This window comes from Cibotium barometz, chromosome 4 (genome assembly GCF_041138505.1).
Source record: "Cibotium barometz isolate CiBa-2024 chromosome 4, ASM4113850v1, whole genome shotgun sequence".
Taxonomy (NCBI): Eukaryota; Viridiplantae; Streptophyta; class Polypodiopsida; order Cyatheales; family Cibotiaceae; genus Cibotium; species Cibotium barometz.
The window spans coordinates 13,091,896-13,108,760 of NC_141049.1; the positions used below are offsets into that span (position 1 = coordinate 13,091,896).

At 47.3% G+C, this 16,865-nt stretch overlaps 1 protein-coding gene across 1 annotated transcript in view; it reads right to left on the reverse strand.

Annotated features, from left to right (window-relative positions):
- LOC147638927 (E3 ubiquitin-protein ligase RGLG3-like) overlaps positions 1–16,347 on the reverse strand; it is a 49,400-nt gene extending 33,053 nt beyond the window's left edge. The window contains exon 1 of the mRNA XM_086785685.1: positions 15,993–16,347. Coding sequence (XP_086641811.1) covers positions 15,993–16,148 — 156 coding nt within the window. The 5' untranslated portion in view covers positions 16,149–16,347. The remainder of the gene's footprint in view (positions 1–15,992) is intronic.
- Positions 16,348–16,865: the final 518 nt, after the last annotated feature.

The following is a 16,865-nucleotide window of genomic DNA, read 5'->3' on the forward strand; positions in this document are numbered from 1 at the left end:
ACACTAGCTAGAGATTGAGACTGGCAGATTCAGAGGAGTGCCAGCTAAGGCCAGGATTTGTCTGTTTAGAGAGGGTTTCGGACCACTTTCTAGAGTCATGAGATACCAGGATCAGAGATGCCTCGGATTGTACTTGCTGGAGCTGCGTAGACATAGAGAGTGTCTCCTGAGAGGGAGGGGATCAGAGAGGGAGAGACACCTACACAGGCAGATTACAGACTTCTTTCAACCAGAGATTGAGCAGTCAAGCCAGCAGGCATTGCAGCTAGCCCCAGAGTATAGCCGCACCAGAGGTACACTGATTGATCGGGCTATAGAGCTGGGGCGGTCCAGGCGCCCCAAGATGAGAGGCCCATCTCGACACCGGCAGAGACAACAACAGAGGATCAGGACCATACTAGCACGGCATGGGAGACGTCCAGTTAGAGTACTCACCATGGAGGACATTGAGGATATCCGCCATCGACCGATGAGAGAGATCTTTGGATAGTGATGTGTATGATGCTTACCTTTGTTGCTGGAGTTTTTCTCCCAGATGTTATCCATTAGGAGCTCCTAGTACCGTACTTTTCCTCATAGTTGTTTCAGTTTCAGTTAGTTGTTTAGTTGTTTTTAGCTTTTCTTATACAGACATTGTATCAGATCCACCAATTGTTGTAACCTTTTTGGTCTCATAGGTCATTTTGGCCTTCTGAAGACGTTAATATATCATTTCATTTCAGGACACCCCCTTCACTGATGTATACCATTTTATACCCCCAGTATGGTACAGGATGGAGCTAGCTAGGTTGCATATCATGATTGTATACTCCATGCATATAGCTTTGCATTCTCCTAGTAGTAGAGCTCCATCCCCTGCACACCCAGATTCAGCTTTTTTTTGTTCAGTACTTTTTCATTTTGTTGGGATGACAGAGGATACCCCATACAGGTACTCCGATTTGTCTCATAGGCCGAGTTCGGTCTTTTGGAAGACGTTAATAAATCATCCTACAGTTTGCAGGACAGACGGAGAGGGTCACCTTCATGAGGAAGAGGGTCATACTACGGGGTTTAGAGGGAGCTCCCATTTTCTTGGATGATGATCTCACGAGGATGCAGCTTGAGCATAGGAGAACTTGCATGCCACGAGTCTTACACGCGAGGAGAGAAGGCAAGAAGGCCTTCTATCGAGATGGTCGGGTCATCATTGATGGCCGGCCCATGGATTAGCGCTTTGGGGCCTATGGGACACAGACCAGGCCACTGACAGAGATACACACAGCAGTATGGAACTGTAATGGTTCACTATGGGTGCAGCCTGGACGACTGGAGCATGTTATGGTGGGGAGAGACATCATACTTCTGACAGAGACACATCAGAGCCCAAAGAGAGGGCTACCCCGAGTAGAGGGATTCCAGTGGGAGTCAGCATACAGGAGGACCACACGCCAGGGTACCTCAAGAGGGTCGGGGGGAGTAGCAGTCCTATTCAGACGGGAGCTACAGGGGAGACTGAGAGTGGTAGCACAGGATCCAGAGGACAGATACATGTGGATCAGCTTACAGCTCTCACAGGACAGGGTTATATACATAGCTCTATGTTACTTTTCTCCATCAGGATCCTCCTATGTCATTACAGAGGACATGCCACAGGAGGAGGAGACAGGAGCCTCGCCATACACTTGTCTGTCAGAGGAGATTATGCATTATTCTACACTAGGGGAAGTATTTCTTACGGGCGACTTCAATGCCCACACACAGAGTAGACAGTGTGAGGTGTATGACTATGATGACATGGAGATCCTCCACCCTGTGGATCCAGAGGAGATAGGGGCTAGTCGGGCATCAGAGGACACTGGACCAGATAGAGGACATTATGGGGACCACTTACTAGAGTTGGGAGCCAGGCATCATCTCATTATTTATAACGGGATGCTACAGTGGCCGGGATCAGGAGGGCTGACATGCTTCCCACATGGGGGTCATACACGGACCGGAGGCACGGTGGTAGACTACATTATGGGGTCTTTGGAGGCATCACAGCTTGTCACCTCATTCTCCATTCCACCTCGTCCTATTGGGGCAGATCATACATACTTGGCATTTTCACTAGCCGGATCACCAGTATCACCAGCCCCCCACATACCGACGCCACACACTACCATCTACTTCACACATGACATGGCAGACATATACACTGGCAGAGTAGAGGATGGGCTCCTACTCATGGATCCCCTAGCATCTATGGATACCATTACAGCCCAGCTGGCATCACTCCTACACACGGCTGCATTACAGAGCTTCCCACATCGTGTACACTCAGGACAGCCTGCGAGACCTGGGACTATGCCCCAGAACAGATTGTATGATGACGAGTGCAGAGCCCTATACTCACGACTCCGCATACAGAGAGCCTTGGGAGCCATCACAGAGCAGGAGTCGAGGAGAGAGATGAGGAGACTTACTCGCCGCAAAAGGCGGGCCTTCGCAGAGATACAGGAGCTAGAGATCTTTCATTTCTTCATGAGTAGAGATAGCCCTGTCTCATGGCGGCACTTCAGAGAGCCCCGGACCCCGACACCTATTGCAGACCCACAGACATGGCACACATATGCAGAGGGTCTATACCATGCCCCACAGCAGCCACCTATACCTCAGCCACAGGAGCCTCGACCTACCACAGCTAGCTTCTTTACCCACTCGATGATACAGGAAGCTATCCGCCGCCTACAGCATGGACGGGCCGCCGACCATATGGGCCTGCAGGGTGAGCATCTCATATATGCAGTAGATTCTTTAGCTCCTTTTCTTGCACACCTGTTTAACAGGGCACTAGCAGAGGGTTTGCCTGCGGAGTGGACGATGCACACCATTGTGCCGATTCACAAAACAGGGGATATGCTCGATCCGAGCAACTACAGGACGGTTATGGTTGGCCATGTGCTGGCCAAACTCTATGGTGCAGTGCTTATATGCTGAGCGAGCAGGTTTACGCTCATCAGGGCAGGCAGGCTTCAGGAGAGCTTTCTCTACCACTGACCATGTATTCACTTTGAGATGTATGATTGATCAGGCCAGGGTGAGGAAGAGAAAGCTATATTGCTGCTTTGTGGATTTCCGCAAGGCATTTGACACAGTACCACGAGAGAGGCTCTTTCAGCGCCTGCAGTCTCTTAGCATACCAGCAAATATGACATGGGGCATCTATGCATTATATGAGCAGGTTTTTGGGCGAGTCAGATGTCCAGGAGGTATGTCCGAGACTATTGCTAGCACCATTGGTGTGAAGCAAGGATGCCCACTGTCCCCCACGCTATTTGGGTTATACATTGATGAGGTGGCTGACTTCATTACACAGGGAGGCGGAGATGGAGTTGATTTAGCAGGTACCTCAGTACATATTATGCTCTATGCTGATGATATTGTATTAGTGTCTGAGTCCCCAGGTGGTCTACAGCAGCATCTACATGCACTCCATGATTTTTGCACACAGAGGGGTCTTACTGTGAACATTGGGAAAACCAAGGTTATGGTCTTTCATACATCGAGACAGGGCAGGAGTCAACTGACATTCACTCTCGCAGGATGCCAAGTGGAGGTGGTGACATCATACGTGTACCTAGGGGTTACCTTCTCTGCAGCAGCCACACGCTTCACCATGGGTTTAGCAGCCAGAGCTAGATTGACACGGGGATATGCAGCATTGGCTATGCTAGAGAGACAGTGCCACCAGGCGCATTTTCAGGAGCCCCGGACGAAGGGGTGGCTATTTGACACATTAGTCACACCGGCATTGATGTATGGAGCAGCAGTATGGGCGCCAGGCCTTGCTACCCATTGGTGGACACAGATAGAGAGACCACAGGCCCTCATGATGGCACGCATGATACGCAACAAACCATCAGTACCTCATGACATTATCCGAGCAGAGTTTGCTGCGCCTACTATGATGGTAGAGGCCATATTTCAGACTATATGCCTGCTAGACAGATTCAGAGAGATGCCACAGGACAGATTATCATACAGAGCTTTTGAGGCATCTAGACAGTTGGCTGAGGCAGGAGACAGAGGATCATGGTATGCATAGGTCACACATTGGTTCTCACAGCATGGCCTAGACATGGATCATCTACCACCATTCCAGTATGACAGGGATGCACCACATATCCATCTCTCTCAGTGAGAGGAACAGAGTATTGAGACAGGATCTATGCCAGCTCTATACACGAGAGACATGGATATCGCCTACACAGCCTCTTCCACCGAAGATGCTATACTACAGAGATCACTTCATGAGTATCACTGATGATGGATTTATAGAGAGGCCTAGATACATGGAGGGCTTTTTACCACACGGCTCCCGAGTGGCTATTGCTCAGCTCAGAGTTTCATCACACCGATTGGAGATTGAGACTGGCAGAGCAACACGGATCCCCCGAGAGGAGAGGGTATGCAGATTGTGCAGAGAGGAGGTGGAGAGTGAGGAGCATTATGCATGCAGATGCAGAGCATATACAGCCATCAGAGAGATCCCATTTTATTCAGAGAGCCACATTCCCTACGCCAGATCTTTGAGGCAGCAGACCAACGCATACTGGGGAGATACATTCTAGACATACAGCGCCACAGAGAGACATTATTACAGGCTCAAACAGCTCCAGAGGGGGGGCGACAGACACAGATTACTACATTTTTTCAGAGATCCATCCCCCTCCCAGCCCCTACACGGCAGGGAATTACTCTCCAGAGAGCAGAGACACTTAGAGCCTGCAGGAGACAGAGGACACCTGGCTTTCGGACACCACGCCTATACCAGAGAGAGATGACAGAGATCAGAGCTCAGTTTCACAGAGAGGGTGCGGAGCGACTGGCTCGCTTCAGAGCACACCCAGGCATGTTCTTCAGGGAGCTGTGGACACCCCCTTCACTGATGTATACCATTTTATACCCCCAGTATGTATGGTGCAGGATGGAGCTAGCTAGGTTGCATATCATGATTGTATACTCCATGCATATAGCTTTGCATTCTCCTAGTAGTAGAGCTCCATCCCCTGCACACCCAGATTCAGCTTTTTTATTCAGTACTTTTTCATTTTGTTGGGATGACAGAGGATACCCCATACAAGTACTCCGATTTGTCTCATAGGCCGAGTTCGGTCTTTTGGAAGACGTTAATAAAATCTCTCTCTCTCTCTCTCTCTCTCTCTCTCTCTCTCTCTCTCTCTCTCTCTCTCTCTCTCTCTCTCTCTCTCACTGCGCTTCACTGTTCGCTTCTGCTGCCCCCTCTCTCACTGTTCGCCTCTCTCCTCTGCCCTGTGCCCGTTGCTTCACTGTTCGTTGCTTGTCCGTCGCTTCACTCTCCGCCCTCTCTCTCCCTCTCTTCGCCGCCCACTGCGCCTTCTGTTCGCTGCACTGGCTGCCCCCCTTTCCCTCTCTCTCTCTCTCTCTCTGCGCACCTTAGTTGTAGAGTAGGGTTGTAACCCACCTCCAAGCAGGTAAGGGCTTGCACCTCATGGGGGTGGGGTTCGTGAAGAGCAACCTCTCAAACAGTCCAGCAGTTTGACATGGCCAGCAAGAAAACCTTCTCCGAAACCCTTCTCTCCCCTCCTACCAAACCCAATGAAAAACCATCACCATGGGAGCGGTACCTCCTGAGCATGATTCAACATCTTCAGCAAACAAATTCAGCCTTGCAAAATGAACTACATCAGACAAAACAACATCTTTCAACCCTGGAGAAACAAATTAAGGAACAACAACACGAAAAAGAAAACAGGGAGGAAATCACACAGGTAAATTTACTTGATCCACAGCCTAAAGAAATTCTCATTAAAGAAGTAATATCATAGATTAATGAAGAGAACGAGCAACAATGGATTGCAAAAGAAATTAGGGTGGGTGGTTTGTCAGAGGGTTGGGAATAGGTGGAGGTATTGGAGGATGAGGAGATTGCGAATGATACTTATGTCCCAGAATGCGAGATTCTACAAAGAAAGCTGTGCAGAGCTATCCCTTTCATCGACATTGGAGATCCCTCAGTGGCAATCAAAGGAAAACATGTGGTTTTGAGGTACGCAGATATGAAAGACAAAATTAAAGTCATGAAGCAAACAAGGTCACTTAAGGGAACGAAGGTGTGGATGGCACAACCACACAACTAAAACACAGGAAACAAGAACTCAATAAAGTATACGAAGCAAGGAAACAAGGAAAATGGGCAGTCTACCGTAGAGGTAGAGCTGTTATTGCAGATTTCAGGACAACCAAACATGGTAGTAATGAAGAGTAGCTGCTAGAGAAATCCTTCATGTTATCTAGGATTCTCCTACGGTCATGTAGGAAATTCGAACTATTTTTAGTTTTATCTCTATTTTCATTTTGTTGCCCCCGAAGTGGAATGTAATCACATGGATGTATCTGATTAGTCCTATAGGTCAGATGTGGCCTCTAAAGGACGTTAATATAGTTCTCTCTCTCTCTCTCTCTCTCTCTCTCTCTCTCTCTCTCTCTCTCTCTCTCTCTCTCTCTCTCTCTTCGCCGCCCACTGCGCCTTCTGTTCACTACGCTTCACTGTTCGCTTCCGCCGCTCCCTCTCACTGTTCGCCTCTCCCCTCTACCCTGTGCCCGTTGCTTCACTGTTCACTGCTTGTCCGTCGCTTCACTCTCCGCCCTCTCTCTCTCTCTCTCTCTCTCTCTCTCTCTCTCTCTCTCTCTCTCTCTCTCTCGCTCCTCCCTGCCTGTGGGAAGGACTACAGAGTGATCTGGAGGAATGGCCCCAAGTCTCCAAGAGAAACTCGAGGCCCTCGAGACGGCAATGAAGGCACTAATCAAGGAGAACAAGAAGACATCCAATTCCAACCTCAATGAGGTGGAGAACAAACTACACCGGCACATCATGGCTCTCGAAGCACGGGTCACGAACCTCGAACAAGAGAACATGGCACTCAAGGAGGAGGTGAGTGCATTGAAAGTGGAAATGGTAGCCATCAAGAATACTGAGAAGGAAGAAGGGGAGATCAATGACAACACTCTCACGGCCATCAAAGGGGTGCAGCCTGGACGACTGGAGCATGTTATGGTGGAGAGAGACATCATACTTCTGACAGAGACACATCAGAGCCCAGAGAGAGGGCTACCTCGAGTAGAGGGATTCCGGTGGGAGTCAGCATACAGGAGGACCACACGCCAGGGTACCTCGAGAGGGTCGGGGAAGTAGCAGTTATATTCAGACGGGAGCTACAGGGAGACTGAGAGTGGTAGCACAGGATCCAGAGGGCAGATACATGTGGATCAGCTTACAGCTCTCGCAGGACAGGGTTATATACATAGCTCTATGTTACTTTTCTCCATTAGGATCCTCCTATGTCATTACAGAGGACATGCCACAGGAGGAGGAGACAAGAGCCTCGCCATACACTTGTCTGTCAAAGGAGATTATGCATTATTCTACACTAGGGGAAGTATTTCTTACGGGCGACTTCAATGCCCACACACAGAGCAGACAGTGTGAGGTGTATGACTATGATGACATGGAGATCCTCCACCTTGTGGATCCAGAGGAGATAGCAGCTAGTCGGGCATCAGAGGACACTGGACCAGATAGAGGACATTATGGGGACCACTTACTAGAGTTGGGAGCCAGGCATCGTCTCATTATTTATAACGGGATGCTACAGTGGCCGGGATCAGGAGGGCTGACATGCTTCCCACATGGGGGTCATACACGGACCGGAGGCACGGTGGTAGACTACATTATGGGGTCTTTGGAGGCATCACAGCTTGTCACCTCATTCTCCATTCCACCTCGTCCTATTGGGGCAGATCATACATACTTGGCATTTTCACTAGCCGGATCACCAGTATCACCAGCCCCCCACATACCGACGCCACACACTACCATCTACTTCACACATGACATGGCAGACATATACACTGGCAGAGTAGAGGATGGGCTCCTACTCATGGATCCCCTGGCACCTATGGATACCATTACAGCCCAGCTGGCATCACTCCTACACACGGCTGCATTACAGAGCTTCCCACATCGTGTCCACTCAGGAGAGCATGCGAGATCTGGGACTATGCCCCAGAACAGATGGTATGATGACGAGTGCAGAGCTCTATACTCACGGCTCCGCATACAGAGAGCCTTGGGAGCCATCACAGAGCAGGAGTCGAGGAGAGAGATGAGGAGACTTACTCGCCGCAAAAGGCGGGCCTTCGCTCGCAGAGATACAGGAGCTAGAGATCTTTCATTTCTTCATGAGTAGAGATAGCCCTGTCTCATGGCGGCACTTCAGAGAGCCCCGAACACCGACACCTATTGCAGACCCACAGACATGGCACACATATGCAGAGGGCTATACCACGCCCCACAGCAGCCACCTATACCTCAGCCACAGGAGCCTCGACCTACCACAGCTAGCTTCTTTACCTACTCAATGGTACAGGAAGCTATCCGCCGCCTACAGCATGGACGGGCCGCCGACCATATGGGCCTGCAAGGTGAGCATCAAGTCCCTAAACTTCTAGAGATAGACCTCATAAGTGAGGTGCTGCGAGGTCATGGTCAAAGCGGTAAACCGGGCAACAATATCATAATCATCCTGTTTCTTGGGGAACTCCTTCTTGAAGACGTCTTCAAATTGTGCCCAAGTTGTTGGCTTAGGGTTGAGTTCCTTCCACCAAAGCAAAGCTTTGCCTGAGAGGAAACCTGCTGCTAACTGGATCTTTTTTCCATCATCATATGGATGAAACTGAAAATGGACCTGCCACTTCTGTAGCCAAGTGTCCACGATCTCCTTGGTACGCTTTTGCTCGCCCCCGAACTGTTCTGGAGTAATATTGGGGCCTAAAGCAGAGACCAATGTATCCATACCCGAAAGAGTAGATAGGGTAGTGGTCAAGAGAGAGATGGAGTTCTATAAAGCTTGCATCTGGGCTGCGATTTGTGCCTGACGTTCCGAAGAAGAGGCTTCGAGAGCTACTTTGAACTCTTGGAAATCAGATTTTGACACATAATCGTCAAAAAGATCGGCATCTGTATCTGCCGCCGTAGCCGGCAAGCCTTCGCGTTCGACAAGGGGCTCCAACTCCGATTCTTGGGTCGATATCGTGAAGAGGGCAAGTGGAGAGAAAATTCGATCTTGCACAAGAAAAGTGCTAGAGAACTTGAGAGCTTGAGAGCTTGAAAACTTGAGAGATGTGTGGCAAAAAGCCCACTTAAAGGGTTTATATAACCTTCCCCAAAAGCAACTTGAGCTTCTGCTTTTGTGTTTATATATATATATATATATATATATATATATATATATATATATATATATATATATATATATATATATATATTCTGTTTTCTTTAAAAAAACACCTTTAAACCTTAGAGGCCTCTAAACTCTTTTATAAAAAAAAAGTTTAATCTAGAAAAAAAAAACAAAAGCACCCAAATTGGCGAATGCTTTTTCTGGGGTTTTTTTTTTTTGTTTCCTCCCTGGATTTAGCACCACCGCCGGTATGCTGCCGTCGCCTACGCTGCTGCCGGGTGTGTTTATGCCAGCGCCTGCATTGGCCTGCGCCAGCCTACGCCTAGGCTTGGCCGCCTGCGCAGGCCTAGGCGCCTGGCTGCGTAGGCCTGGGCACCTGGCTACGTAGGCCTAGGCGCCTGCCAGCAGGGCCACCTACATGGGCCTGGCCGGCTGCAGTCTGGCCGCCTGCATAGGCTTGGCTGCTTACACGCCTGCCCGCCTGCCCGCCTACAACTTTCGGTAGCCCACGTCCAGCACGTCAAGGCTTGCCAGCGTTCACACCTCTCGCTCGCTCTCTCTCTCGCGCGTTCAACAAAAAGCAAACATGCTTTTTTTTTCCTATTTTCTCACTCAACTTGTTCATGCGACTGCACAAGCATCTTCAGCCTTCTTCTTGCAAAGCAAAACAACCCTACCATCTACCTACACCCTCATCACGAGTTTCTTTGATGAAAAAGCACATACTATCTGGAAAAACAGCAGCATGCATAAATAAAACACCAAGCTTCTTGCACACATACCTTTCTTTGACCTCATCTTCTCTACCTACCGACTTGCTCATTCACGAGGCACGCTCTAATACCACTGTCAAAACCCCACCGGATCTCCTCGTAGAACGCTCCTGGTTCGAGACTCGAAACCTGCAAACAAACAAATAAACAAGAAGGGGGTGCAGGCCTGACTCACCTCCCAACCTCGACAGCCGTGGGCAAGAGGGAGACGTTCATGCTTCTTTTATACCCAAAGGAGGAGGGGGGGGAGGGGGGAGTCTTGCTTTTTGCCAAAAGCTACCATTCTTTGCTTTTACTTTTTCACTATGCTTTCCTCTTTATTCTTTTAATAATAGAATGTTATTCAACTTTTGCCAAAGTTCTTGAATTATTGCTTTTCTAGCTTCAGGGCCTTGCTTTTTGGCCCTCGAGTTGCTTTTTGGAAAAGCGGCTTTTAGCTTTTTGATCCGGCCTAGCCTCCTGTTTCCAATGGTATTGTAACTATTTGGCCCTCCTAGCTCTATTTCACATGATGAAACCCATGCCCGGACACCAGACAGGTGGAAGAAGACATGGGGACAAGTTTGATTAAGAAAAAGCACCATTCCTAATAAAAACTGCAAGAAAAAGCAAAAAATCAAATAGAGTTGACCGCGAGCCAAGGGCACCATTGGAAAGAGGAGATGGAGCCGGACCAAAAAGCTAAAAGGCACTTTCTCAAAAAGCAGCTCTAAGGCCAAAAAGCAAGGTCTTAAAGCCAAAAAAGGAAAGCACCAAGAGTTGAGTAATATTTTACTAACAAAAATAAAAAGAGTAAAAGCAAAGGCAAAAAGGGAAAAGCAAAGCAAAAACATGAAGGCTTTTTGGCAAAAAGCAAGGTCTCTTACAAGTATAAAAAAGCTTGAAACCTCTCCCTTCTCATGATCATTGAAGGTGGGAACTTCTCTTGTAGCACTTGGAGTTATCATCGAAGTTGGAAGAACTTCAACCCATCATCGTCGTCATCACTTTCATCGCCACCCCAGGCTGTTATTGCGGTGTGCAGCCATTTGCACCTGCCTCAGCTCCCTGTAGCCGGCCTGCACCTGTCCCAATCAACACTGTGCTGCCCCCTAGTAGATGCCTACGCCACTCTGTAAACAGCCACTTGCTGCTGCTGTCCACGTGCGCCAGCCGCCATCTGAATCTTTGCCATCTGAACCTACTGTGCGCCATCTGAACTTTTGTCGCCCTTGTTCCAGTGTTGCCAGCCAGCCCGTAGCTAGCGCAGCCAGCCAACCGCCTACTGAGCGCCGCCTCTGTCGCCTGCAGCCAGTATTGTCAACAACCGATTGATATTGACACCATCAGTCCACTCCTGTTTTTTGTGCGCCATCCAGCCACCTACTTGGCTGCCATTCGTTGATAGCTCTCACACCTACTGCCAGTTCTACCGCTTCCCACTCGTGTGTTGCCAAACAGCGCCACCACTGGCTGTTTTGGGCACTAGCAGATTCTATTGTGTCGCCCACAAGATTAATCCGGTTCATAAGCTCTTATATAGTCTTGTGCGGGTTGTCCCCTCTCAGGTTTGGACAACAAGATCGCAGTTGGTCATCTTATGCTTCGACATCTACACGTACCACTTGTGTACTTCAAAATATGAAGCATGGAACTTGAACATGGAACTTAGACATATAGCTTGAACATGAAGCATGGAACTTGAAAATGGAACTTGGACATATAGCTTGGGCATGAAGCTTGGACATGGAAAACTTGGACATGAATTTGGGCATGTTCCTAGATTTATCTAGGTATATATTTAGAGCTTGGACATGGAGCATAACTTGGACATATAGCTTGGATTTGGATTTGGACTTGGACTAGGATCTAGACTTGGATCTGGACTTGGACTTGGATTTGGATTCATTGGATTTGGATATTAGATCTGGTTCTAGCCTGGTGAGAGATACTTGTGGGACCTGGGTCATCCTTGTGGTGTGCTCGACATCAGAGATCTCGTGCTCAACATTGACATTGACTTGGATATCCTATATCGACATATCTGTTTGTTTTGTATTCATTGATTGTACTGATCCTGGCCAGCGTGCCTGTGGATTATTCCTAAATAAATTTCTAAAAGGAGACGGGGCCTGTTCCTCGCTCAATGTGATGTACTGTGCAAGATCCCTATTTCTTTCTCTCCCCCCTCTCTCTCTATATCTTTATCTCTTGGTCACGTGGTTGAGTCTGTCTCACTGCACGCCCCGTTGGGCTTACAGTGGTATCAGAGCAAGATTTCTCTTGAAGAAACTTTCTTGGGGTGACGGAGCCATGTCGAGAGTAGAGGAGACCAAGGGCCTCATGAAGGGAACAACGATGAGGATGATACAAAAATTCTTGATGGAAACCAAGGTCATCATAAGAGTACCATGACTTTCAGCATGTCATATGATTTTTCAGAAAATTCCTTGCTTGGAGAATCAAGAGGGAACAGGACCAAAGAAGGGCTCAAATATTTGTAGACTTTATCAAAGAACAAGCCACTGAGACCGAAGGAGTGGAATCCGCCAAAGCTTATCTAGGAGCCAAGGGAGTTACCATTGCAAAAGGATCTAGAGCTACCCGGTCTATTTCTTGTGGAGAAAACGAGGAGGCTATTCCCAAGTCAACTTTTTTTTTTTTCAGATGCAGCTTCTTCGGGACAGGTGAGGGAAAGGAAGGCAAAGGAAATTACATCAACTGGCAAGATGGACTTCAAGCTGGGAGAGAAGAGCGTCAAGTTTGATGCTTTTCATGGAAAGCAAGATACCCAGAAAGCTTTATCCTTTGTCACGCAATTTGATGCTGCTTTTGAGATGATGACTACTCGAAAAGTTAAAGCTTTGCATGGTTCGTATGCATTTGAAGGATGCCACCTTGAATTGGTGGCTAAAAGTAATACAAGAAGAGACCGAGCCGAAGACGTGGAGCAACTTCAAGACTTTGTTCAACAAGAAGTTTCTACCCGCAAACTTTGAAGCTAATGTGCAAAAGGAATGGGATGAGGTAAAGCAGAAAGTTGGTGAGAATGTGGCATCATATCTTAACAACTTTTCAGCAGTCTTTTTTGAAGTTTACTTCTTATACTCCCATTCCATCACTAATGGAAATGCGTAAGTCTATCAAGGGATTGCAACCTAAGCTTATGCAAGCAGTTTACATGGCGGGACCAAAAGAAGCTCAAGACAAGGCTTTGCAAAGCCGAGGCCTTGTACATGCCTTAGGTGGACGGCAAGACAAAGAACGACAATCGGAATCCATCTCAAAAGAAAAAGTTTAAAGACTGATCCGCACATCAAGAAGCCGATTCTCTCGAGAAGAAGGATGGGAGTGGAGACAAACACCCACTCTTTCGAAGAAGATTGTCCCTCAAGCAACATGAAGAATATGCCAAAGAAGGGAGGTGTTTTCAATGTGGAAACAAGGGTGACCAGATGCACAAGCTCACCCGACAGGGCTAGCACTAGGAAATATTTGAAACATATGGATGTCCTTGGAACACATGGATATACATGGAACATGGATATGCTTGGAACACTTGTATTCCGCAGTTGAGGACAACTATTTGGCCCTCCTAGCTCTTTTCACATGATGGAACACATGCCCGAACACATGGACACGTTGATGAAAGCATGGGAATAGGAATCATGAAGTTAGCTCAAGAAAAAGCACCAATTTTGGATAAAAAGCAAGAAAAAGCAAAAAGTCGAATTAAGTTGACCGCAAGCTAAGGGCACCATTGGAAAGAGGAGACTAAGCCGGATCAAAAAGCTAAAAGCAAGGCCCTGAAGCTAGAAAAGCAATAATTCAAGAACTTTGGCAAAAGTTGAGTAACATTCTATTATTAAAAAAATAAAGAGGAAAGCATAGTGAAAAAGTAAAAGCAAAGCACGGTAGCTTTTGGCAAAAAGCAGGACCCCCCCGCCCCCTCCCCCTTCCCTTTGGGTATAAAAGAAGCATAAACCTCTCCCTTCTCCTCATTCATGTTGAAACTTTTCCAAAATCAAGCCTCCTACATCAAATTGGAGCTTCTGCAGTGCCATAGAAGGTCCAACCGTCTACATTCGGGCGAACAAAATCTTTATCAACACTAGCATGGAAACCTCGCCGAAAGAGACTACTCTTTACCCACATGCGTTCGAGGGGACGTTTTTAAACTTCCAAAATTATCTTTTTTTTGCTTTTGTGAGTCAAGGGTTCTCTGCCGGAGAAGTCCCCCAAAATCTGAATTAAATATTTTGTGTGTGTTTCCTTTTTGTTTGCTCCATCATTTCTTTTTTAATCCCTGCTTCAAGCAAGGGGGGGGTTGTCTTGATACACTGATGTAGGCTGTAATCTAGTGTCCAAGCTCTTATAACAAGCTCGACATGAGAGTTCGGGTGTTGGCATCATTTGTGTTCTTTTGTATCATGTGATTGGAGTTTAGAGTCCATATCACTCTGACTCAGCAAGGTTTGTCAGGCATCACCTCCATCACTCAGAAGGGGGTTTGTTGGGTACTTCAGAGTTAGTTGGTGTGAACACCCTCTTTGGGTGTGTTAACAACCCTTGTTTGGTTTTGGTCAAAAGATAAGGCTTGATGCCTATAAAAGCATGTACTTGGGTGGTCTATTACAATGAGCACCATTTGAGTTGTGCAATCTCTCTCTTGTTTGCTATCGTATCTCTATCTCTCTCTCCCTCTTACTCTCTCTCTATATCTCTTCCTCTCCACACACTCACCATGGCTTGAGCCTCCATCTCTCTCTTTGCTCATGCTACACTCTTGGCACCATGAATGTTAACAAGATAGCATTATGAAACTTTCAAGAAATCCAAAAACAAGCCCACCAGCAATGGAGCATCTCTAAGCAATGGTAGAGCAAGAAATTGTAGTGGTTGAACTCATAAATGAGGCCAAAGATCAATGATGGAGACGATACTCCTCACCGATGGTCTCTTCCAGCATCCTAGATGCCTATAGATCGATACCCAACGAGGATTGTCGTTAATCATATTAGGGTCCAATAACACCAATTGGCACTCTTCCATAGCTCCATGGCATAAGTGAGATAGATCCCCACAGGTACCCAAGGCTTGCCCTTGAGTCTTCGAAACAACTAGCACTTGAGGGCCACCCTGTAATATGGTATGCCCGAGTTTCCACTTGGTTCTCACGATATGGGCTCCACATGGACCGCCTCCCACCCCTTCAGTAGAGTTTGGACTCCCCTTTTCTCCAGCTCTCTCATGAGGACACTAGGTTATCCGATAAGATCTTCTCAGCCTCTACACCCACTACACATGGATCACACCTTCAGAGCTTCCACCTAAGATGCACTACTACAGAAATCACTTCATCAGGCTCACTAAGGATGGATTCATCCAACAGCCAAGCTACCTGAGTGTTCACATGTCCATGCCATTTGGATTGTGATTGGCCACATACGGGTTTCATAGCCGGGAGCTCATACGGAGAGCCAGGGAGGAGAGGACCTGCCGATTATGCCACACAAAGGTTGAGACAAAGGATGTTAGTTGAAAGCCTTCAAAGCCATTTTAACCTTCAACGGAAGACCTATCTTCTTCTTCTTTTCTAGTATTAAGAAAAGGTCATTTGAAGCTGCTTCTTTTTTCCACTAAAGTAGGAGATCCTTCTGTGTGAACTAGGGCTGAAATTTGAAGGCCTGCCCGACACTCCAACTTGGAGCCCGAAGGCCTAACAATGACCTTGAACTTCACTAACCCCATTAATTAATCAATATCGCTTCAAATGGCCAACAGAGACCTGTAGCCTAGTGGTGTGGGGGCTTGTGACTTGGGGGAGAGGAGGGACCTGAGTTTAGATCCCCACAAGCCCCTGTTGTTATTGTGGCCATTTTGCGGTCACCAGTTGTAACGCCTCGGGTGGGAAAGACCAACACCAAATTGCGAAACAGGGGCAACGAAGAAGGGGTACATGCAGGGCAACGATGAAAGGGCAGAGGGAGAGCACCTGGTCAATGCTGTCGAAGTTGTCGCCGATGAAAGAGTACTTCTTGGAGGGCTTTCGTGGTGCTACCTGTGTCGCTCCTCCTCCTCCTCCTCCTCCTCCTCCTGCTGCTGTTGCTGCTGATGACCTCGACGCCTTCTTGGTAAAAATTCCTCCCATGTTATTGTAATTTTCAAATTTCAACCATCCAGCCGCAACACTAACGATGCGTTTTTTTCCCGTTTTTCTAAATAAGCAGGATTAAACAGGCCAGCCTCTCCTCCATGATCTTGGGTCTGATGAATTCTTCACCAATCTAGGTATATTCTCTCTCTCCCTTTCAAAAGGGGTCTCTATACGCAATGTATGTATATGCGCTAATTTTAAAGTTTCTTTTGTAGGTGTTTTTTTTTTATATAGACCAATAGATGTAAAGATGTAAACCTATGTATATGCGCTAATTTTAAAGTTTCTTTTGTAGGTGTTTTTTTTTATATAGACCAATAGATGTAAAGATGTAAACCTGGGTTCTAAGGCTGTGATGAGGCCAACTTTTTAAGGCCTCCAAATTTCAATCCTACGTTTTTGTGTGTGTGGTGTCGCAGTCAAAAAAAAAGGGCACACACAGCAGTATATACATGTGTGTGTGTGTGTGTGTGTGTGTGTGTGTGTGTGGGTACGTGGGTGGGTCGGGGGGTAAATAGATATAGAGAGAGAGAGAACTCACAATGAATAAGTACTTGACAATAATAGACCCATGACCCATTATATAAAGAAAATGATTTTGCTGGACTTTGTGGCCCTTGGACCTACACGGTGGAACTACATGAAGTTGCTTGGTTCTTGGGAGATTTTAAGGTTCTGTTTCCACGTTGCACTAGTTTCAAACCAGTTGCA